This window comes from Chiloscyllium punctatum, chromosome 44 (assembly GCF_047496795.1).
Source record: "Chiloscyllium punctatum isolate Juve2018m chromosome 44, sChiPun1.3, whole genome shotgun sequence".
Lineage (NCBI taxonomy): Eukaryota > Metazoa > Chordata > Chondrichthyes > Orectolobiformes > Hemiscylliidae > Chiloscyllium > Chiloscyllium punctatum.
Window position 1 is genome coordinate 47313300 of NC_092782.1, and position 25082 is coordinate 47338381.

Below are 25082 nucleotides of genomic sequence, written 5' to 3' on the forward strand. Positions count from 1 at the left end.
TTCAGTTACTAGTGGTATACTCAAGGATCTGTTTTAGGTCCACTGCTGTTTGTCATTTTTGTAAACAACCTGGATGAGGGCATAGAAGGATGGGTTGGTAAATTTGTGGATGACACTAATGCTGGTAAAGTTGTGGATAGTGCAGAAGGGTGTTGTAGATTACAGAAGGACATGGATAAGCTGCAGAGCTGGGCTGACAGGTGGCAAATGGAGTTTAATGCAGAAAAATGTGAGGTAGTTCACTTCAGAAGGAGCAACAGAAATGCAGAGTACTGGGCTAATGGTAAGATTCTTGGTAGTGTAGATGAGCAGAGAGATCTGTGTCCGTGTACATAGATCCCTGAAAGTTGCCACCCAAGTTGATAGGGTTGTTAAGCAGGCATACGGTGCGTTAGCTTTTATTAGTAGAGGGAATGAGTTTCGGAACCATGAGGTCATGCTGCAACTGTACAAAACTCTGGTGCAGCCACACTTGGAGGTTTGTGTACAGTTCTGGTCACCGCAATCCAGGAAGGATGTGCAAGATTTGGAAAGAGTTCAGATGAGATTTACTAGGATGTTGCCTGGTATGGAGGGAAGGTCTTACGAGGAAAGGCTGAGGAGCTTGAGGCTGTTTTCTTTGGAGAGAAGAAGGTTGAGAGGTGACTTAGTTGAGACACACAAAATAATCAGGATTAGATAGGGTGGACAGTGAGACCCTTTTTCCTCAAATGGTGATGGCTAGCATGAGGGGACACGGCTTTAAATTGAGGGGTGATAGATATAGGATAGATGTCAGAGGTAGTTTCTTTACTCAGAGTAGTAGAGGCATGGAACACACTGCTTGCACCTGTAGTAGACTCGCCAACTTTAAGGGCATTCAAATGGTCATTGGATAGTCATATGGATGAAAGTGGAATGGTGTAGGTTAGATGGGCTTCAAATTGGTTCACAGGTTGGCGCAAAATCGAGGACCGAGGGGCCTGTACTGTGCTTTTATGTTCTATGTTTTTTTTTCTTCAATTCAGTAAGAATACAGAAGGGATTTAAGTCTAACTGTATTCAGAGCTAATGTCCCAGCTTAGTGTTGTAGGTGACTTTGTTTGATCGTTCCTATTGGCTTGAGAATGTTCAACCCAAGCCATGTGATTTGCTCACAAACAGCTGAACTATTTAGTTAAATGCACAATTGACAATTACTTTTCAATGTGAATTTAAGTAACTTTCAAAGAAAGCCAAAATCATGTAACTTTTTCAACAGTATTTATTGTATTTATTTACTGTTACATTTGGATGAGGAAAAAGATTTGATAGAAAACTGTTCAGGCCAGATAATCCTGTGATTGGTAAAAATATAAGAGGAAAAAACAACTCTGTATATAAAATAAGAATTTAAGCATAAAGAGTTATATTTACAAATTCACCAGGTGTTGTCCATTGTGTTGGGTGAGATTCAAATAGTTTAGCACATACTGTGAATCAAACTTGGTTCATACAAGAGTAATTAAGACACTAGGCATCAGAAAATTACCCCCATCCACCCCACATACACACACCTCCCTTGACTCAGGTATAGCTCAGTGGAAAACACAGTTGCCTTGAATCACCACCTGATGATAACTTAGTCTCATTTCAGAGCTTTCAGCAGAAATTCCGCTGACACACCCAGTGCAGTACTGTTTTGTTGGAGAGCTATCTTTGAGAAAATTCTGAGACCTGCCCACCCTCTTGGATGAATGCAAAAGTCCTGTAGTGCTATTTTGAAAAAAGGGGGGATTGTCTTCCCTGGTGTCATAGCTGATATTTATCCTTCTACAAACATCATTTAAATAAGATACATTTCCTCCTTGATAACAGTGGCTACACTTTAAATGTATTCAATTAGCTGTTAAGTGCTTTGGGATGCCCTAAAGTGTTGAACGGAGCCATATAAATGCAATTCTCTTTTCTTTGTAATTTTATATATCATGGTTTTGAATATATTAGATTCCCAGGTTCACGTGTCCAGACTGTGGCAATGTACAGCAGAAAGATCTCACTATAAACTGCTCTTTCTCTGACAGGTCCAATGAAACACTCTCCTGTGTTATAATATTCATTATAGTCTACTACTCTCTCATGTCTGGGGTGATCTGGTTTGTGATGCTGACCTACGCTTGGCACATGTCATTCAAGGCCCTCGGCACCACCTATCAGCCTCTTTCTGGAAAGACATCCTACTTCCATCTCGTCACTTGGTCAATCCCATTTATATTGACTGTCGCCATATTGGCTCTGGCACAGGTAATTCATGCTCCTATTGTGCTGTCCAGAAACTACAGGGATTGGTGGGGTTGGCAGGAGAACAATGGTAACTAGGGTCTGGGAATAAAGGATATGAAGGACCCCATGATTTTATTTTGGGAGGAGGATGCTGGGAATGTAATGAAGGTCAGAGATGTCACTGAGGATTGCAATAAGATTTGGAACACGAGCCAAATTTAGAATGATGTTTGAGGAGCGAATTGTGATAAATTCATGTGGTCAGTAGATGATTGGTTCAAGGTGAAGGTACTGTGGAGTTACTGATTAAAATTGAGTGAAGATCTATTCCCCAATAAATAAAATGAGAATAACCTTAACTTGTACATGGTCTGAGTCTACTAGTGAAGCGTTCCCTTTGGGATGATCATACTACTATGATTATTTTGTTCTATAGGTGGATGGAGACTCGGTGAGTGGAATCTGCTTTGTTGGATATAAGAATTATCACTTCCGGGCAGGGTTTGTCCTGGCTCCAATTGGGCTTGTTCTGCTGGTTGGTGGCTATTTCCTTATAAGAGGTATGTATTATTATATGAAAGATAATGTCAGACCTTACAATTTTAGTCTTTGTTACCATTGTGTGCTTTACTTGATGTGCATCAGGTGGCTGCAGTACAAAAGCAATCAATGCTCTATCGGTTGACGGCTAGATCTCATTCTATGAAATCAGTTCCCAATGTTGGTTTGTGGTGACTGTACCTTTGATTATTCTCCTTTTCCACAAGCAATAGAGTCTAACACTGACAAAATCAGCCAGTACCATTTGAGAGATAGGATTAACTTTTACTTGGAGAGACACAGACTAATCAAGCATAGACAGCATGGTATTGTTTCCTCTTAATTCAATTTTTTGTAAAAGTAACAAGAAGGATTAAGGGTAGTGCAGTAGGTGTTGTCTACGTGGATTTAATAAGGCAGTTGACTCCACATGGCAGGCTAGTCAAAAATGTAAAAGGCCTTGAAATACTGGGGAGCAAGACCAGCTGAATTTAAAATTAGCTCAGCAACAAGAAACAACAGATAATGGTCAATGGATATTTTTGTGAAAGGAAAGTAATTTCCATGGTGTTCTACAGGGATCAGTGTTGGATCTTTTGTTTATTGTACATGATAATGATTTGGGAACTTTGATGACACAATATCAAGTCATGTAGTCACTAGTACAGTGGATAACTGTCAACTCTACAATGATATCAATGGTCTGATTTGAGTGAGTGGAATTGTGGCAAAAGAAATTCAGTTTGGAGATGTATGAGCTTATGCATATGATGAGCACATAATAAATGGAAGGCCATTGAAAGGGGTAAAGGAACTGGAAGATCTTGGGAGTACATGTCCACATGTGGCAGGAGAGATTGATATGGTGTTATGGAGGCGTATAGAATACTTTATTGGATATATTTTCAACTATTGTATACCATTTATTGCCTGGTTTAGTGGTGGAACAGAAGAGACACCTATTGGATTCAAAATGTTAACTCAGTTTCTGTCCCCACAGATGCTGCCAGATCTGCTGAGTTTCTCCAGCAATTTCTGTTTCCATTATGCTTTATGTTCTGTAACTTTTTTTATTCATTTCCACTTTTTAGTAGTTGCAGTTACTTTTAAATAAAATGCTAGAATTCATTATTACCGCAGAAATAACAAGAGATTTAGAGAAGTTTAACACAATCAAATAGAGTGAAGAGTCACCATTATTTGGTAAAAAGAAAATCATTTTTAACACATTTGCTAAAGTTCCTGAAGAATTTAACAAGCAGAATTGATAAAGTGAAACCAGTAGATGCGGCTTATTTGGATTTCCAGAAGGCAATGATGAGGTGCACATAAAAGGTTCTTGCTCAAGATTGAAGCTCACGTATAGGGATATTTGTATTAGCATGGATTGAAAATTGGTTAATATACAGAAGACAAAGTTGAGATTAATGGAGCATTTTCTTTTTGGAAAGACATAACTTAGAGTGCCACTGGGCTCAATTCTAGGGGTTCAAATATTTACAATCTATAAAGGAATGACTTGGATGAGGGGACAGTGTAATGTATCCAAATTTCTTGTTGATAGAAAAGTAGATGGGAGGACATGTTGGGATGAAGACATAAAGAATCATTAAAGTAAAATTTTGCACCCTGTATTTAAGGAAGGATGTTCTGGCCTTGAAAAGGATCCTAAGAATGAAGGGCTTGTCATATGAAGAGTACTTGAGGACTCTAGGTCTGTACTCGATGGAATTTAAATAATGGAGGTATCTCTTTGAAACTGAGAGTATGCTGACAGGCCTGGTGAGAGTGGACATAGAGAAGATGTTCCCATTAGTAGGAGAGACTAGGGTGCAGGACACAGACTCAGAGTGAAGGGATGACCTTTTAGCACTGAGATGAGGAGAAATTTCTTCAGCTGTAGAGTGGTGAATCTGTGGAACTTGTTGCTGCAAAAGACTGTGGAGGCCAAGTCATTGAGTGTCTTTGAGACTGAGATAAATAGATTCTTAACTAGTAAGGGAATCAAAGGTTAGGGGAAAAAGTCATGAGATGGAGGTGAGAAACATATTAGCCATGATCAAATGGCAGAGCAAACTCAAACTGCTGATTGGCTTAATTCTGCTCCTGTATTGCAGTGATTATAGTGTCAGTATTATAATCAGTTTCCTGATTGGGTTGTTAATCCAGTCCAACAGAGACCCCTGACTGAGAGCTAGCTCTAAGACAGCTGGATCAGTGTCAAGTCTCTGCATGTAAATAAGGGTGACTTGGTGATGGTACACCAGCTTCTGTAGAATTACTTCAGTGGTGATGAGAGCAAAGCATGCTCCTGAAGAAATTGCTTACAACAGTCATTTCTGAGTTGGGGTAAGCATTTCTGGCATCATGTTGTTATTTGGGAAGCTTGACTCGTCCGATCCTGCCGTTGAAGACTGGGACCAGTATGTGGAAAGATTGCGTTATTTTTTTCTGGACAAAGGACACTGGGGTAGATGAAAAGCAACAATTAATTCTTCTGACAGCTTGTGGAGCCCCAGTTTTTAAGAGGCAGCAGATACTGAAACCCTTCAATAGTTGATGGATTTAGTTAAGGAATATTACAACCCCAAGCCATTCTAAATCTGAGTGGCTTTTGCTTTTACTTGGCAACTCAAGAACCAGGGGAATCTGTGTAGGGATGTTTGACTAGCTTAAGATGACTGTCAGAGGCATGTGATTTGGGTTTAACTCTTACTGAAATGCTAAGAGACCATTTGATATATTGGATTAATGATGTAGCCACGCAAAGTGCCTACTAGCTGAAGCCCAACTGGACTTCACATAGACACTATAACTGGTTTTACTATTGAAAAATGCTGCAAGTAGAGCATATGAGTTGCAGGGTATTTTGATGGAATTGGACATGCTTGCCAGTCCCACTGAGCTTGAAGAATACTACCGGAGTGAAAGCAATTGCATAATCACACTCAGAACATATAGAACATAGAAAAGTACAGTACAGAACAGGCCTGAAGATTGTTCCTAATCTAAAGTAAAATAACCTAACCTACACATCTTCAATTCACTGCTGTCCGTATGCATCTCCAGCAGTTGCTTAAATGTCCCTAGTGACTGCTTCCACCACCACCGTTGGCAACGCTTTCCATGCATTCACAACTGTGTAAAGATCGTACCTCTGACTCTCTTAACACCTTACAACTATGACCCTTTGTGCCAATCAATCTCACCCAGGGGAAAAGTTTCTGGTTATTGACTCTATCCATGTCTCTTGTTACCTTGATCAGGTCACCTCTTTTCCTCCTTCTCTCCAGAGAGAAAAGTCCGAGCTTAGTCAACCTCTCTTTGTAAGATAAGCCTTCCAGTCTAGGTAGCATCCTGGTAAACCTTTGCACCCTCTCCAAAGCCTCTATCTTTACCATAATAGGGTAACCAGAACTGGACACAATATTCCAAGTGTGGTCTCACCCCAGGATTTTGTAGACCTGCAGCAATACCTCGCGGCTCTTAAACTCGATCCCCTGTTAATGAAAGCCAAAACACCATATGCTTTCTTAACAACTCAATCCACTTGAGTGGTTACTTTGAGGGATCTATGCACTTGAACACCAAGGTCCCTCTGTTCCTCCACACTGTCAAGAATCCTGTCTTTAACCCTTCATTTAGCATTGAAGTTCAACCTTCCAAAATGCATCACTTTGCATTTATCCAGGTTGAACTCCATCTGCCATTTCTCAGCCCAGCTCTGCATTCTGTCTGTCGTGCTGCAGCCTGCAATAGCCCTCGATACGATCAACAATACTTCCAACCTTTAGTGTCATCAAAATTTACTAACTCACCCCTCAACCTCCTCATCCAAGTCATTTATAAAAACAACAAAGAGCAGAGGCCCAAGAACAGAGCCCTGCGGGACACCACTCACCACTGACCTCCAGGCAGAGTACTTTGCATTGACATCCACTCTCTGCTTTGCTTTGTCAGCCAACCAATTCTGAATCCAGACAGCCAAATCTCCCTGTATCCCATACTTCCTGACTTTATGAATGAGCCTACTATGGGGAACCTTATCAAATCCTGAACAGAAGGACTCTAAGTCCACAGCAAAACCCCAAAACAAAGCCAAGCCTTAGCCAAACTTTAGGATCCAGACCAGCAAACCGCTTTTGTCGCTGCTAGTATGCAGACTTGAGACAGCAAAGGAGTTCCATCAGAATGAAATTGAGTAAGAGAACTCATAGGCTGGTATTCAGGAGAGTGCACACCCTAGAAAGTCTACCTGCATCTGGTTTGGAACAGTTACATTGGTTCTGATTTGAATATGCTAAGCAATCAAAATAAATGTCTGGTTAAATGGTCATCTAGTTCTAATGAAGGTCAATACCAATGTGGCCATTAGTGGTTACTTCGCTCTGGACTCTTACCCTTAAGTTTGTGTAAGATCTCAGCTAGACTGAGAACCTATACCGTGGATTTAGGTTAAGGGTTTACAGATTAAGGGTAGAACTTTGGTTCTGGTTTCTTAAAGAGTACCAATTGTTTCAGTTGCCACTGATTATAGTGAAAGGCACGGACCCAAACTTTTTTATGGGGCAAAATTGGTTGAGAAAGATTCCCCTTGATTGGCTCAATATTTTTCGAATAGAAGATTGCCTGAGTGAAATCCGAACTAAATACCCAGAAGGTCTAGGGACTATCAAAGGAGCCAAAGCCACCTTGCACATTGACCAGGAAGCAATCTCGCAATTCTGCATGTCCTATCCGGTGCCTTACATACACAACTAGAGGTAGAAATCAGAAGACTGGAAAGTGAAGAAAACCAGTCCAGTTTGCGGAATGGGCAGCACAAGTCATCCTGATTGCAAAGCTTGACAGGTCTGTTCGCCTTTTGTGGGGATTTTAAATACACAGTAAACTACTTTTTTGCAGCTGGTTAAATACCCATTCCTTTGCTTAGAGGATTTGTACACAAAGTTGGCATGGGGAGCTGTCCTTCACAAAGCTGGATGTGAACCATGCGTACTTGCAAATTGCAGTTAGCTGAGGATCCCTAGAAGTATGCTACAATTAATACTATAAGAATTTGTATCAATATACAAGACTGTTATTTGGGTATTGTCAGTCTGTGCAATATTTCAGCAGATGAAGGTGAACATTTAACAAGATTGCCATTTAGCTAAATGATGTGGTACTAACAGTGAAGCCCAATAGGAAGCACTTGGACAGAGTCCTGAGACATTTCTCCCAGGTGCATGTATGCCTTAAGAGGGAAAATTGTGTGTTCCAGGCACCCCAAGTGACCTACTTGGGCTAGAGAGTGTCCTGACTCCCACGTCTGTACCAGGGTGTAGGTTTATTCTTTGCCTAGTCAATTATTACAGTATGTTCATACATAACCTGGCCTCCATCCTAGCAGCTTTGCATAAACTTCAAAGATAGGGTCAGCCCTGGAAATGGTCATGTAGCCAAGCTATAACTTTCAGGGAAATGAAGAAACAGCTATCATCGTCTAAGGTGTTGGCACACTATGATCCTGAGCAAGATCTAGTATTGATATGGTGCCTCCCCATAGGTACTGGGTAATATTAGCTCACGGGTGACCCAGTGTAGAGGAATACCCAATAGTGTATGAACATAGAACAGTACAGCGCAGAACAGGCCCTTCGGCCCTCGATGTTGCCCCAACCTGTGAACTATTCTCAGCTTGTCCCCCTACACTATCCCAAAATCATCCATGTGCTTATCTAAGGATTGTTTAAATCTCCCAAATGTGGCTGAGTTGACTACATTAGGAGGTAGGGCATTCCACGCCCTTACCAGTTTCCGCGTAAAGAACCTGCCTCTGACATCAGTCTTAAAGCTATCACCCCTTAATTTGTAGTTACGCCCCCTCATACAAGCTGACGTTATCATCCTAGGAAAAAGTCTTTCATTGTCTATCCTATCTAATCCTCTGATCATCTTGTATGTGTCTATTCCCCCCTTACCTTATTTCCAATGAGAACAGATCCAAGTCTCTCAGCCTTTCCTCATAAGACCTTCCCTTCAGACCAGGCAACATCCTGGTAAATCTCCTCTGCAACTTTTCTAATGCTTCCACATCCTTCCTGTAATGGGGCGACCAGAACTGTGCACAATATTCCAAGTAGCGCCGTACCAGTGTTTTGTATAGTTGCAGCATGATATTGCAGTTTCAGAACTCAATCCCTCTACTAATGAAACTTAATACACTGTATGCCTTCTTAACAGTACTATCCACCTGGGTGGCAACTTTCAGGGATCTATGCACATGCACTCCAAGATCCTTCTGCACATCCATACTACCAAGAATGCCTACAGGACTCTGGCTAATGCAGAGTATAAAAATGTCAGATGGAGAAGGAGGGTTTAGTGGTCAAATTTGGATTCAGGACGTTCCACCAATACATTTACGGACATAAATTTGTAATAATAACGGACCACAAATCCCTGCTAAGTCTCCTTAAAGATGACAAGGCAGTGCTGCACATAGTTTCAGGCTGAATTATTGCAACACCATCCAGAAGGCCAAGTAGTGAGTGCAGATGCATTGAGCCTGTGAACTGTCACTGGAAGAGTCCACAATGGTTTTAAAACTTTCTGGATAAGCTTCCAGTCACAGCTGACAATATCAGAATTCAGACGCAGAGGATCCAGTCCTAGCAAAACTGAAACAGCTGGTAGTGATGGGGAATCCAAAGGGCTGTCACAACCAGAACTGAAACATTTTTGGACCCAGAGAGACCAGATCATAGTAGAGTGATTGTCCTGAGCAAAGGTTTCTGCCAGATAGTGGCTAAACTCCACCTGGGTCATCCAAGTGTTTCCAAAATAAAAGTGTTGGTGCGAAGTTATGTCTGCTGGCCAGGACTGGGTTCAGACATAGCTGCATTGGTTTAGCATTGCCCTGTGTGCCAGCAAGGACAGAAATTACTGCCACCAGCTCCCCCAAATTTGTGGGAATGCTAAGTAAACTCTGGACTCAGTTACACATAGTCTATGCAGGTAATTTCATGGGCTCAATGTTCTTAGTCATTGTGGATGCCCACGTAAAGTGATTGGATGTGCATAGAGTTCATTTTGTCAAACACTGGGATGATGACAGAAAAACTGCATGCATCGTTTGCAAAACACGGACTCCTGGAAGTGTTAGTCACAGGTAACAGGCCATCATTTGCTAAAGTTGAATGGCATTTAAATTATAAAGTTGAATGGCATCTGTCATCCAATGGTCAGGCAGAAAGAGCAGTCCAAAGTTTGAAGGCAGGTTTAAAGAAACAGCATACAGATTCACTAGAATAACAACACAAAAAGAGACTGCAAAAAAGATCCTGAACTTCCAGTTGCTTGCCACTTCAACACAACACCCTGTTTCCTGGCCAACATCTGTCTCAAGCTTGCTGCAGTGCTCCAGTACAGCTCAGCGCAAGCTGGAAGAACAACATCTCACTTTCTGCTTGAGGATCCTGCACCTTCTGGACTCAGAATTCAACAACGTTAGGCTTGAGTTCTCCCATGTCCTTACCCCTACCCCACACATCAGGCCTTGTTATCATACCAATGTTTGCTATTACACACGATGCATTGTTAGCCACTAACAGTCCCCATTCATAGCTATTCACCCACTTAAACAGATTGTTATCCACTCCTTTGTCTGTCCAAATGCTCTTCTTTCTCCTTGGGCTCTATCCCTACCTATTATTTAATCCTTATCCCCTCCCGTCATCTTATCATCTTCACATAAACCAACACTTTACAACTTATCCTCAGCTCTAAGGAAGGGTCAGTTGACCTGAAATATTAACTCTGATTTCTCTCCACAGATGCTGCCAGACTTGCTGAGCTTTTCCAGCAATTTTTGTTTTTGATTTACAGCAAGCCCACTTTGTTTTTCTTTTCTCACCAGATACCAAGGTGTCCTAGTTCCTGCTTGATTGTAGGACTACTCCTCATGCAACTACTGGGATAGTTCCAGTAGAGTTGCTAATGGGCAGAAGACTCCCCAGTGGTTTAAATCTGATCTTCTCGGACCTGGGAGAGAGGATGAAACAGTATCAGGAATGCCAATACCAGACACTAGACTCTGCTAAGCGAGAGAGAGATAGCTACTTCAAGGGATGAAGTTTGGTGTAGGAACCACAGGAATGGCCCTGTATGGGTAAGAGGCATGGTTGATGTGAGGTCAGGTCCAGTGACGTACAAGATTCAAGTAGGTGCGATGGTCCTAAACAAGCACATAGACCATAAGAAAGCTGCAAATTTGTAAACTGCGTGGGAGCAAAACATGCCTGGCTTCTAGGAATGGTGGAAATGCTGGTGGAATGTTCTCCCTCTCCATTGAAAAGACCTCAGAATCTAAGGTAGACATGGCTCGTTGACACCTTTGCCAACTGAAGAGGAGAATGAATTTCTTCCAAGATGCTCTGGGCACAAGAGATGGGCTACTGGAAGTTATACATTGCCCATATCTGAGACAGAGTTTTGTGGAATGACTTGATGCTTAAATATTCTAGGAGGAGCTACAAGAAAAAGAACAGGCCTGTGTCCTATGACTCAGAGGGGGTGGGGTGTAGTGATTGTAACTAGGTCAGTCAGATGGACCTCATAGAATGAGAGTTCCCCTGATTATGGCTGTTAATCTGATCCAATCAGGGAGTCCTGGCTGGCAGATAAGAACAGGAGTGTTGGCCCGGGTGTCCTTGGAGAAGGAGCACGCGGGTGTCCACTGACACCCTGGAGTTGTGACTGGCCACTTGAGTGTTTCCTTCCCTGCTGGAGAGATTGGAAAAAAAGAAGAAAAAAAAAAAAAAAAAAAAAAATATAAACAAGAGATGAGAAAGAGAAGAGAAAAAAAAAGAAGAAAAAAAAAAAAAAAAAAAAAGAACAGGAGTGTTGGCCCGGGTGTCCTTGGAGAAGGAGCACGCGGGTGTCCACTGACACCCTGGAGTTGTGACTGGCCACTTGAGTAAGAAAAAAAAAGAAAAAAGAAAAAAAAATATAGGGTGAAGTCCCGGGTGTCCTTGAAAAAAAAAGAAAAAAAAAAAAAAAATATAACCAGGAGATTATAGTCTCCTCAGGTGAGGACTGAAGGTAATCTGGGATGGAGGAAAAAAAAAACCTTCTGGCTGTAACAGGCTGCCTTTTTTTTTTAGGAAAAGGTATTTTAGGTATAGGAGGTGATGTCTTTGAATCCCAGGAGCAGCGGTTGCTGTTTTGCATAAAAAAAAAAGAAAAAAAGAACAGGAGTGTTGGCCCGGGTGTCCTTGGAGAAGGAGCACGCGGTGTCCACCAACACCCTGGAGTTGTGACTGGCCACTTGAGAAAAAAAAAGAAAAAAAAAGAACAGGAGTGTGTCTCTCACTGTGTCTCACACCTACACACAGACACCATGGGTGCTGGGGAAAAAAATAAGCACTACCGCAGTTAGGCAGTAGTGTGGGGGTTAAATGAAAATTAAAGGAAAAAAAAGAACAGGAGTGTCAGACATCCTGAAACCCTGAGGGAGCTAGATCAATGTTAAGGACTTTACACATGTAAGTAAAGGGTGTCTTGGTGATGGGCTATTGGTCCCTGTGGAGTTAATTCATATGTGGTTAATCTGCAAGGGGATACAGTTGTCTGAGTGGAAGGGAAAAGACTTGGCAGATGAAGCTTAATATAGGAAAGTGTGAGGTCATGTACTTTAGAAGGAAGAATAACAAGGCAAACTATTATTTTAATGGAGATAGTCTCCTCGAAGAAAAAGCAGCAGAGAGGGATCTAGGTGTCCTTGTGTATGAAACACAAAATGTTAGCATGCAGGTGCATCAAATAATTAAGAAGACAAATGGAATTTAGACCTTTTTTTGCTAACCAGTTGAAGTTTAAAAACATGGAAGTCTTGTCACAACTGTACAGAACATTGGTGAGGCTGCACTTGGAGTACCATATACAATTTGGGCCCCTGTATTTAAGAATTTATACTGTGGCCTTGAGACAGTTCAATAGAGATTAAAGAGGATGATTCCTGGCTCAAAGGGGTTGACTCATCAAGAATGGCTGACCAAGATATTCCTTTATTCATTTGAATTTAGAAGAATGAGAGGTGATCTGAGGAGGCTTGACAGTGTAAGTTTTGAGATGTTTCCACTAGAATAAAATCTTGAACTGATAAAAGGGGACATTCATTGAAAACTGAAGGAATTTCTTCTGTCTGATGGTAATGAATGTCTGGAATTCTTCACCTTAGACAATTATGGAAGCTAGATCACTGAAAATATTTAGAGGAGGAAGATAGATTTTTGAAATATCAGAAAAGTGAGGGCTATAAGGAGCTGGCACTAAAAAGGAGTTGAGGTCTGGGGCAGATCAGCCATTAATTTATAGAATGGTGGGGCAGGCTTGAGGAGCTGAATAGCCTACTCCTGCTCCTGTTTCTTGTGTTCTTACATTCTAACTGTTGCAGACTCATTTCAGTTGCCTGCTATTTCTTTTACAGGTGTCATGACTCTATTTTCAATTAAAAGTAACCATCCTGGGCTCCTGAGTGAGAAAGCAGCCAGTAAAATCAATGAAACAATGCTGCGTCTTGGTAAGGGCTTGGCAACATGAGGACTCGCCTCTTTATATTCAAGAACTATGTTAATTCTCTGCTGTGTAACTTGAATTTTCCACTGTTTGGCATATAACCTAGGTTGTCAGCATGCCAGAAATTGAATATTTGCTGGAATGCACTGCCAGAGGAGTTGGTGAAGGAAGATACAGTAGCAACTTTAAGAGGCATTTTGACAGATATATGTATTGGCAGGGAATAGAGGGATATGAAGAACAAAGAGGCAAAAGGTTTTTAGTTTAGAAAGGCATTATGTGTTGGTGCAGTCTTGGCGGGGCTTATAGTGCCTTTAAGAAATGTGTTCTGTTCTGTTTCTCTTGCAGAGGGGTGTTGTCACAGTGGTGCTGAAATTACTCCTTCAGGTAGTTTATAAACAGCTTTGAGTTCTTCCTGGGTGTTTCCTTTTAAGATAAAAGAATCCTGAGTGGGGGGAATCAGGCTCACACAGACCCAAAAGGACATTAGTTTTGCTTCAGTTGGTAGGTTTTGCTGGCTGCTGGAGCTGAAAGCTTGAATTTACTGCAGCTAAAGTGAAGTATTAGAGAGGCTTCCTCTTTTTAAAAAAAAGTAATCAAAAGGACAGATTGTTTCTTTGAGTTTCCTTTCTACTGGACTGAATTGCCTTTGCCAAGGGTGTGTTTATGAGATGCTGCCTGTATTGGACCAGTTGATGATTTGTGGTTATAAGATACATTATCTTGTTAAGTATCTCAATAAAGTTATGCCAGTTCTTCATTTTGTGGTATTTTAACTGTGTTGTAAGAACAAAGTGTGCTTTGATTTTAGTGGTGGACCAATCAAATCATATCTGAAACACAGAACTTTAAACCTTTTAAAAGTATAAAAGTTAGGGTCTAGGCTATCTTCATAATATACTATGGGAGGTCTGGTCTGGTCCAGAACACTCTGCTGTAGTGTTTATTGTTCTTTATTCATCTCCAGCACTTTGTCTGGAGCAAAATCAGGAAAAAAAGTTTTTTTTAAAAAATGTCTTTGAACATTTTTATTGATTAATTTTCTTATTGGAAATTAGTAGAAAAGGCTTTTGACAACTTCATGACTAATTCACTTGGTTTGCAGTGAGCTTGTTTGCTCTCCAGTTGACTGTAGGATTGAAATGGAGCACGAACCAATGACATGGATTGAGAACAGGTGGACATATCGTGAAACTGGCAGAATTGGGAAATCTATGTGCTTACCATTTGAATGAGGAGGCAACCAATTTTAAGGATGTTGCTTCATAAATGTTTGATTGCCATTTTATTCAGAGTGGTATGAATGGAATTTGGCAAAAGCCATGTTTAGGTGTGTATTTCTAGCAAAATGTTCCTATTTTTTCACTTGCCCTGTTTAGACCCAGAATAGGGCTGTCAATCTTCCAGGATTATCCTGTGGACTACAGAAATTAAAGATTAATCTCCCAGCCACTTGCTCCAGCAGTTTCAGTGAGGAAAAAAAAAGACACACAAATGAATTTTCACACATTTGGTTATTGCTATAAAAATATTAGCTTGAAGGTTGCTTGACAGTGAAGAATTATTCAATTGATATCGAAGAGTTAATTACATTTCTGGTTGGATTTGAGAAGGCAATGTGCTGTGTGAGGATGGATGGAGTCGGGATGATTGTATAGAGATACCTCTAGGAATATGTCCAACCAGATCTAGCAACCCTAATAGGCACTTTTTTGATGGTATAGGTGACACAATTCGTTCCTATTTCTAAGATATTTTGTTCCTGTTTCCTCCATGCTCTACTTATTCTCCCTATCCTGCAGCTTGTTCCTAAGCTTCCGGCACTATCATCATGGGACTGGCTGCTGGAGATAACCAATATATTAAGGTATTTCGGACAGTGAGTGACCCAAGGAGCAGTTCACCAACCCATTCAATCTTCACCTTTGCTGAGCAATATCTTTCTTACCATTTTATAAAGTTTATCATTTATGCATTACTTCAAACTCAGGAAGCTACCATCCTCCATTTTCACCTGTAACTGCCCATTTATTTGATACAGGATTATAATTTGCTGAAGAAAACATGCCTGAATTCACATTAGTTTTAAAAGTGGTGGCAAAGACCTTTATCATCATCTGTTTTTCAGACTTCACAATTGCAGGCGTAGGAAAGGAACCTGGGATGACTGTACCATTGCTATGTAACTAAATTCAGCTGCTCATATCCATGTCTGTATGTACATGTGTTTCTCTATCTTCTTGCAAGTGTGCAAAGTATGTAGTGTTTTAATGGGTTGCATTTTACTTTTTAGGCATTTTTGGATTCTTGGCATTTGGCTTTGTCTTCATCACATTTGGATGCCATTTCTATGATTTCTTTAACCAGGCTGACTGGGAGAGGAGTTTCCGTGACTATGTTCTGTAAGTGATCCTACTTCCTTCAATTTAATTCAGGCTCTGAAGTAGAATCAATTAGTTTTGGGTGATTGATTCAGTGAGGACTAAATCTGAGAAATTAGGTACCTCCATACTTGTGCAGTCTTTACAAGCCTTTGAAAGTCCCTTTAGGTCACCATATTGGATACGTTTTCCATTATCCCTTGCATCTCCACTTCCCCCAAATCTTTGAAAATCAGCAATTGGATGTTTGGGCATAAAACAATGGACAGACTAACAGAAACACACAAATTAGGTGTTAATGAAGCATATTTCCATTCTTAGATCTTAGAGTCCACTTTTGGCTAGAGTGGTATTTGTGAGCTTTCTTCTGTAAAGGGAATTATTGCATTTATATTGCACTTTTTAGGACCACAGCATGTCACAAAGTGCTTCAAAGTATTGAGTATATAAGAGTTGGGAGGACATGTTGCGACTGTGCAGGATAATGATTAGACCACTGTTGGAATATTGCATGCAATTCTGGTCTCCTTCCTATCGGAAAGATGCTGTGAAACTTGAAAGGGTTCAGAACCGATCTATAAGGATGTTGCCAGTGTTGGAGGAGCTGAGCTACAGGGAGAGGCTGAACAGGCTGGGGCTGTTTTCATTGGAGCGTCGGAGGCTGAGGGGTGACCTTATAGAGGTTTACAAAATTATGAGAGGCATGGATAGGATAAATAGACAAAGTCTTTTCCCTGGGGTGGAGGAGTCCAGAACTAGAGGGTTTAGGGTGAGGGGAAAGATATAAAAGAGACCTAAGGGGCAACTTTTTCATGCAGAGGGTGGTACGTGTATGGAATGAGCTGCCAGATAAAGTGGTAGAGGCTGGTACAATTGCAAGATTTAAGAGGCATTTGGATGGATATATGAATAGGAATGACATTTTTTACAAACCCACCGACTCCCACAGCTACCTGGATTACACCTCTTCCCACCCTACCTCTTGCAAAAATGCCATCCCGTATTCCCAATTCCTCCGCTTCCGCCGGATCTGCTCCCAGGAGGACCAGTTCCACCACAGAACACACCAGATGGCCTCCTTCTTTAGAGACCTCAATTTCCCTTCCCACATGGTTAAAGATCCATATCTCGCACCTCCACCCTCAGACTCTACCCCTCCAACCGTAACAAGGACAGAACGCCCCTGGTGCTCACCTTCCACCCTACCAACCTTCGCATAAACCAAATCATCCACCGGCATTTCCGCTACCTCCAAAAAGACCCCACCACCAGGGATATATTTCCCTCCCCACCCCTTTCCGCCTTCCACAAAGACCGTTCCCTCCGTGACTACCTGGTCAGGTCCATGCCCCCCTACAACCCACCCTCCCATCCTGGCACCTTCCCCTGCCACCACAGGAATTGCAAAACCTGCACCCACACCTCCTCCCGCACTTCCATCCAAGGCCCTAAAGGAGCCTTCCACATCCATCAAAGTTTTACCTGCACATCCACCAATATCATTTAGTGTATCCGTTGCTCCCGATGCGATCTCCTCTACATTGGGGAGACTGGACGCCTCCTGGCAGTGCACTTTAGGGAGCATCTCCGGGACACCTGCACCAATCAACCACACTGCACTGTGGCCCAACATTAACTCCCCCTCCCACTCTGTCGAGGACATGGAGGTCCTGGGCCTCCTTCACTGCCGCTCCCTCACCACCAGACGCCTGGAGGAAGAACGCCTCATCTTCCACCTTGGAACACTTCAACCCCAGGGGATCAATGTGGACTTCAACAGTTTCCTCATTTCCCCTTCCCCCACCTCACCCTAGTTCCAAACTTCCAGCTCAGCGCTGTCCCCATGACTTGTCCTACCTGCCTATCTTCTTTTCCACCTATCAACTCCACCCTCCTTGACCTATCACCTTCATCCCCCTCCCCCACTCATCTATTGTACTCTATACTACTTTCTCCCCATCCCCACCCTCCTCTAGCTTATCTCTCCACCCTTCATCTTATCTCTGCCTTTATTCCTGATGAAGGGCTTCTGCCCGAAACGTCGATTTTACTGCTCCTCGGATGCTGCCTGAACTGCTGTGCTCTTCCAGCACCACTAATCCAGAATATGAATAGGAAGGATTTGGAGGGATATGGGACGGCTGCTGGCAGGTGGGACTAGATTGGGTTAGGAAATCTGGACGGGTTGGACTGAAGGGTCTGTTTCCGTGTTGCCCATCTCTATGACTCTATTTTAAATTATAGTTGGAATTGCAACAGCCAGTTTTGCATCCAGCACACCTCCATAAACAGCAATGATAATGACAAGAATCTGTTTTTTTTTGATGATTGACCTATAATTGTTGGACAGGATTTGAGCACATTTCTCCTCCTTTGAAATAGTGCCATAGAGTCAGCACTGTCTCTGTCGGAGAGTGATATCAAACTGAGGAAAGGAAGCAATAAAATAATGCTGAATTTCCTGTACTGGATGTATTAACTAATTTATACATCAGCTGTCAGCCTTAGCTGATTGGTAACATTATTGCCTCTGTGTTCAAGTTCACTCGAAAGTCTTGAATACACAATCAAGGCTCCCACACTTTAGTGCAGTACTTGGGGGAGGGAATTCTGCACTGCTGGAGACATTGTATTTTTAGATAATTTGTAAACTTTTTAAATTCATTCATGTCATAAGGCCAGCATTATTGCCCAGAGCGCTGTTAAGAATCAACCACGTTGCTGTGGGTCTGGAGTCAGGGTGCAGTTTCCTTCCCTAAAGGACAACCGGAAGCGGCAGAGACGGGCCACTATAAATGCCAGAGGAAACAGCACAGAAGCACTTCACAGGAGGCTCCCAAGCACTGAGGATGTCACCTAGACAGGGGACGAAACGTTTGCAAGCCAAATTCCCAGCTCGGCGAACAGAACCACAACAAAGGACGTTAGTGAACCAAATGGGTTTTTCCAACAATCGACAGTGAATTCATAGTTATCATTAGACTCTTAATTCCAGATTTTTATTGAATTAAAATTCCACCATCAGTGATGGCAGGATTCAAACCTGGGTCCCCAGACTTCGGTCTTTGGATTAACAGTCCAACAATAATACTACTAGGCAATTTGAGGCTTGGTCTGAGGTAGATGTAGAAGATTCCGTAGCACTATTCAATGAAGAACAGGGGATTTCTCCCCAGAACTCTGACTAACATTTATCTGGTTATTCATCTTATGAATGTTATCGGACTTCATTGTGCAGAAAACACCTGCTTGCTTTATTATAATGCGACAGTATTTAATTGATCGTAAAGATCTTTGGACACATGAAGATCATGAAAAGGGCTCGATAAGTACAAACTCGTTTTATATTCTGCACTGACTTTTAGTCTTACCCAGGGAACTCATCATGATTAGGATTGTATGTGGCATCATAAGTAGGTTATAGTTTGGTTAATTGTAAGGCCTGGACGTGCTGATGTCCATTGGTTAACTCAGTACTTAGTGTCTTTATTGCTTGAATGTTTTGTGTGTCATTTATATTGATTTGATTGTGTTTGGCTTGTGTAGATTTGTTTGCATTTTTTCTGACCAACTTGCATATTGCATTCTGCACTTTATTTAAAATGCATCGTTGTGTCTGATTTGACTTCGCATTTCATCCCTCAGGTGTGAAGCCAATGTCTCTATTGCTGAGCAAACCAACACTCCCATCCCCGAATGTAGCATCAAGAATCGCCCTAGCCTTCTAGTGGAAAAGATAAACATATTTGCCATGTTTGGGACTGGCATTGCAATGAGTACCTGGGTATGGACCAAAGCTACCATCTTAATATGGAAAAGGACATGGTTTAGGTATGAGAATTCACTCACAGAATGGAATAACTGAAATGTTAGAATTGATATGAAAAAAATTTATTTCCTGGATAATTTTCTGTGTAATATAACTTGTGTATCTCCTCCTACCACATTTGATGAACTAGGGAGAACAAATTCCTTTCGCAGGCTGCCTCAAAGACCCCTCTGTGACAAGGAGGTGTTTAATAGTAGGTAGATATAGCTGGATTAATGTTGTGTCAGTTATTAGCAGAGGTCTAGATTAGAGTGGTGCTGGAAAAGCACAGCAGGTCAGGCAGCATCCGAGGAGCAGGAAAATCGATGTTTCGGGCAAAAGTGAAGGGCTTTTGCCCGAAATCAGGAATGAAGGGCTTTTGCCCAAAATGTCGATTTTCCTGCTCCTCGGATGTTGCCTGACTTGCTGTGCTTTTCCAGCACCACTCTAATCTAGACCCTGGTTTCCAGCATCTGCAGACCTTGTTTTTACTCAGTTATTAGCACTCTTGCCTCTGAATCACAATGTTCTGGGTTCAAGTCCTAATCCACTTTTTTTTGATGAAGGGCAAAAGAGTTATAACCAACATCCTAGCCAATATTTATTCCTCCACTAACATCACAAAAACAAATTCTGATTATTGTCCAGTAGTAAGTTTTGTGTGCTCAAATTGGCTGCTGCATATCCTCCATTACAACAATGACGCTTTGAAATATTCCTGTAGCTGTAAAGTGCTACATACAGTGGTCATGAAATATGTATGTAAATGCAAATCTTTCTTTGGGTAATGAAAAGCTAAAGTAGGTTTTATTAGCCTATTCAACCATCTAATTGTGGTTTGATGGGCATTCTATCTCCATCTATAGTACCTGTCTTGGTTCTGTAACTTTTACTACCTTTACCTAACAAAAAAATTAACTAATCTCTGGATTTTTGTCATTTTATATAAATGATTTGGATGTGAAGCTCTGAGGTATATTTAGTAATTTTGCAGATGATACCAAAATTAGAGGTGTAGTGGACAGCAAAGAAGGTTACCTCAGATTACAACGGGATCTTGATCAGATGGGCGAATGGGCTGAGAAGTGGCAGATGGAGTTTAATTCAGATAAATGCGAGGTGCTGCATTTTGAGAAAGCAAATCAGAGCAGGACTCATACACTTAATGATAAGGTGGTGGGGAGTGTTGCTGAACAAAGAGACCCTTGGAGTGCAGATTCATAGTTCCTTGAAAGTGGAGTCACAGGTAGATAGACTAGTGAAGAAGACGTTTGGTATACTTTGCTTTGTTGGTCAGAGTATTGAGTATAGGAGTTGGGAGGTCCTGTTGTGGCAGTACAGGACATTGGATAGGCCAGTTTTGGAATATTGCATACAATTCTGGTCTCCTTCCTATTGGAGAGGTTGAATAAGCTGGGGCTTTTCTTTGGACCATTGGAGGCTGAGGGATGACCTTATAGAGGATTATAAAATCATGAGGGGCATGGATAGGGTAAATAGACAAGGTCTTTTCCCTGGGGTAGGGGAGTGCAGAACTAGAGGGCATAGGTATACGGTGAGAGGGGAAAGATATAAAAGGGACCTAAGAGGCAACGTTTTCATGCAGAGGGTGGTGCATATATGGAATGAGCTGCCAGCAGAAGTGGTGGAGGCTGGTACAATTACAGCATTAAAATGCATCTGGATGAGTATATGAATAAGAAGGGTTTAAAAGGGTATGGGCCAAAAGCTGGCAAATAGAACTAGATTAGGTTAGGATATCTGGTCAACATGGACGAGTTGGGCCATCTTTATGACTCTAAACTTTTCTAGTGCCTCCCAGATTCAACAAATTGCAGAATTTGCCTTGACTGCCTACTATAGGAGCTCTTTAATCATCATCATTATCTTAATTAGATCTTCTTGTCTCCTACACTTAGATTTACAATGCTAGTCTGCAATCTGCCCTTTTTAATCCTTTCAGCCCTCTAACCAAATGGAAAATTTCTCCTATTCTCTCACAGCTCCCTTCAGCAGGATGCCTGAGATCAAGATCTCACTAATGTGAAGGGTTGAACTTGCACACCTATTGGTGTGGCACGTTGTGTTCCAGTTTCAAAGCCTGATGTCATTTACCTGCCAAGAATCGATGATCTGAGAAATGCATTGTGTTTAATTCCATAATATCAGGACGCTCTGTTCTCAATACTGCAGGTGTAGATAGAACACAGACAATATTGAGCAGTTTGTTGATGGTGTATGGAGGCTTATTTTAAAAATTATTTTAAAAATCTTGTGTAAAAGGGTCAATACCTATAGTACAGGATGTCATCAAGGTTGAAAGGAAATGGACTAGTTAAATTAAAACATAGTGATTAAATGATGTCAAGCTTCAATTTTACAGATTCTTTGGATAATCTGAAGGAGGTAAGGAATTCGACATAACTGTGATTCAGGGTTTACTGATTTAGATGAATTGCAACTGACGGTAAATAATAAAGTCAGGTTGGTACAAAGAATGACAAATGTGATCACAGTATGGGATCTGACATTAAATACATTTCAGAATTAGAAATGTTCCAGTTTATGAAACATTATAGCTAAAGTACACAACTTTGTTGTTTATTCACATAAGGTATTAGAGAAGATCTGTAGAAAGTAATTTATTGCAAAATTACAGTTGCTGTGTAGACAGTTGGTCAAAACTAGATTTGGCTGAATTATCAATCTAACGATAATGAGGAACATTTCAGATTATGAATCAGTGAGAATTGGTTGCATCCTAGGGATGAGGGAGAACTTTAGTTCAATTTGTCCCTATGAACAAAATATACTGGAGAGGAAAGGCTCCACGATCCAGTGAATCAGTAAGGTACACATGGAGAAGCACTTTAGCTCGATTTGAACCTTTAGCCAACTAACAAGAACAGGGTGTCTTCGGGTCAAAAATCTATCTTACATCTTGCTCAATTTTTATGCTCCATTGAGTTCACCCCTCTAACCATTCTCCATTTCCACAAGGAGGATGAGGATAAAATTGAAGCTAGTTTGTAAGATCACTTGACAGTGGACCAAATAACTAAGGAGCCTGGTGTAATATGGTCCTTCGTATCTCACACTAAAACTTCACTGAGAGATGAGAGATCCCACTTACTCAAAGTTATGTCTTAAGTTTGAGGTTGGAGCCTTATCCTGAGTCAGTGAAGAATTAATTTGACATAGAGCATCGCTTATAAAGTCATAGTTATATAGCATGAAAACAGACCCTTCGGTCCATGTTGACCAAGTTTCCCAGACTAGTCCCATTTGCTTGCATTTGGCCCATATCCATCTAAACCTTTCCTATTCATGTATCTTTTTTTTTAGATTAGATTACTTACAGTGTGGAAACAGGCCCTTTGGCCCAACAAGTCCACACCGCCCCGCCGAAGCGTAACCCACCCATACCCATACCCCTACATCTACATCTACATCTACCCTTTACCTTACACTACGGGCAATTTAGCATGGCCAATTCACCTGACCTGCACATCTTTGGAGTGTGGGAGGAAACCGGAGCACCCGGAGGAAACCCACGCAGACACGGGGAGAACGTGCAAACTCCACACAGTCAGTCGCCTGAGGCAGGAATTGAACCCAGGTCTCCGGCGCTGTGAGGCAGCAGTGCTAACCACTGCGCCACCGTGCCGCCCAAACTGGACTTAAATGGGCAGGTTAAGATGATAAGGATATATTTTCTAACCAACCTGTTCAGAGATGTTATTATGTGCCTCTGAAGCAGGTGGGACTTGAATCTGGGCCTCCTAGCTCACAGGTAGGAACAATATCACAGTACTACAAGAGCCCTTACTAGTGATCAGATTGGTTACAGTTAGTTCAATACAGCTAGTGCTGCTCTCAGTAAGTGATTGCAATCCTAGAAGTGAACTTGCTCTCAGTGCAGACGAAGAGACTGGGCAGACATCAACCTTCAGAATGATCTTATACTTTCCACAGTGAGAGTACAAGGAGCTCAGTCTGAATTTCAATCCCAAGTAGTAATTTCAAAGTTACATCTCTGTCATAGTCATCTCACCATTAGGAGAGCTAGGAACAATCCCTCACAGGTAAACTAGTTGTTCAACAGGAACTGAAAATCTTGTGTATTTTCAGAATTATCGGTCGAAGTGATGATGAGCCAAAACGAATTAAGAAGAGTAAAATGATTGCCAAAGCTTTTTCAAAACGAAAGGAGCTGTTGAAAAATCCAGACAAGGAACTGTCGTTCAGTATGCAGACAGTGTCTCACGAAGGACCAGTGGGTAAGTATCAGTTGTCAAGGGGTCTCATTCAGTATATGTTCAAGTATTATTACAAAGATGCTTTATACTTAATATTGTTTGGAGGTCTTAAATTTGAAGCATTGTGAGAAATGGGTTTATTTAGGTCTGTGGAAATACCCAGACTGGATTTTTTAAGAGTATTGAAAATTCACAGTGGACACTGGAGATTTTTTTGAAAGCAGGCCTCCTGTAAATCATATAACTGGCAATAACTGCTTGCATTGCTGTAGAACTCCACTGGGGCTGTTTTGAACAGTGACTTGCAAAAGGCTCTTGTTAGTTTGGTTTAGTCGGCGGGAAGCCTGCAAAGAACAGGTTGAGTTGGAGAAAAGTGGTCTAAGAACATGTTGCCCATATGATTTCTGATTTTTGAAAAGTAAACCCTCTTGTTGAGTTTAGGATGAAACCTATTTGCTGTGTTGAAACAGTGATTATAGAAACAGCTCAAGGTTGTGTTTTCTGAGCCATCCAAGTCTACAAGGCTTTAGAGACAATCAGGAATTATTAGTGACTTGACCACCCCTGTCAGAACCTTAGTGCAATAGACTTTGGAACATTCTATGCTTTACCCTTTTTATCTTTAAGAAGAACATATTGGCTGAAGTATTTCTTTTCAGAAAGCAAATCTCTGCAGTGAAATCTGTGATCTCTTATCTTTACTTGAAAAGTGTGTGTATATTGGAGACATTTTAAGGGATAAGCATTTCAGATTTCTGTATATTGACTGCATATGTTAAACAATTATTACATCTTTATTGAATTATTTTTATGTTGATTATTAATCAATAAGTGTATTTATTAAAAAACCTGGTTGGTGAATTTTGTTTAAGACTTGGTATATGTCAGGTATATCTTAGGTCACCTTGTTAACTTTAAAAAAGTACTTTTATGTTTTGTTGTGACCTGTGGAATAGTGAGACTTGAGAAACGGTGCACTCCTTCAATCTCAGTCATAAAGGTATTTGTTTAAATAAAAAGATAAAGTACTGAAAATACTCAGTTCATACTACATCTTTGAAGGAAACAGTTTCAAGTCTATGTTCTTTCATCAAACAAGGGAAAAAAGGTAGAAACATAACAGATTTTAAGCCAGTGAAAGATATGGAAGGGAGGTGAGAACTAAATTGAAGATGAAGGCAGGAGAGATTAAAGCTCAAATAAAATGATAGTACAAAGCAAAATGGAAATAGAAAAATAATATATCAGCAGTTGGTGTTCAATAAAATATTATCCAAAATTGGTGAAGTGCTG

General features: G+C 41.2%; 1 protein-coding gene across 1 annotated transcript in view; it reads left to right on the plus strand.

Annotated features, from left to right (window-relative positions):
- smo (smoothened, frizzled class receptor) overlaps positions 1 to 25082 on the plus strand; it is a 42468-nt gene that overhangs the window by 11014 nt on the left and 6372 nt on the right. Inside the window, exons 6-11 of the mRNA XM_072562835.1 lie at positions 2043 to 2262; positions 2678 to 2801; positions 13253 to 13345; positions 15635 to 15743; positions 19368 to 19553; positions 23662 to 23810. Of these exons, the coding sequence (XP_072418936.1) occupies positions 2043 to 2262; positions 2678 to 2801; positions 13253 to 13345; positions 15635 to 15743; positions 19368 to 19553; positions 23662 to 23810 (881 nt within the window). The remainder of the gene's footprint in view (positions 1 to 2042; positions 2263 to 2677; positions 2802 to 13252; positions 13346 to 15634; positions 15744 to 19367; positions 19554 to 23661; positions 23811 to 25082) is intronic.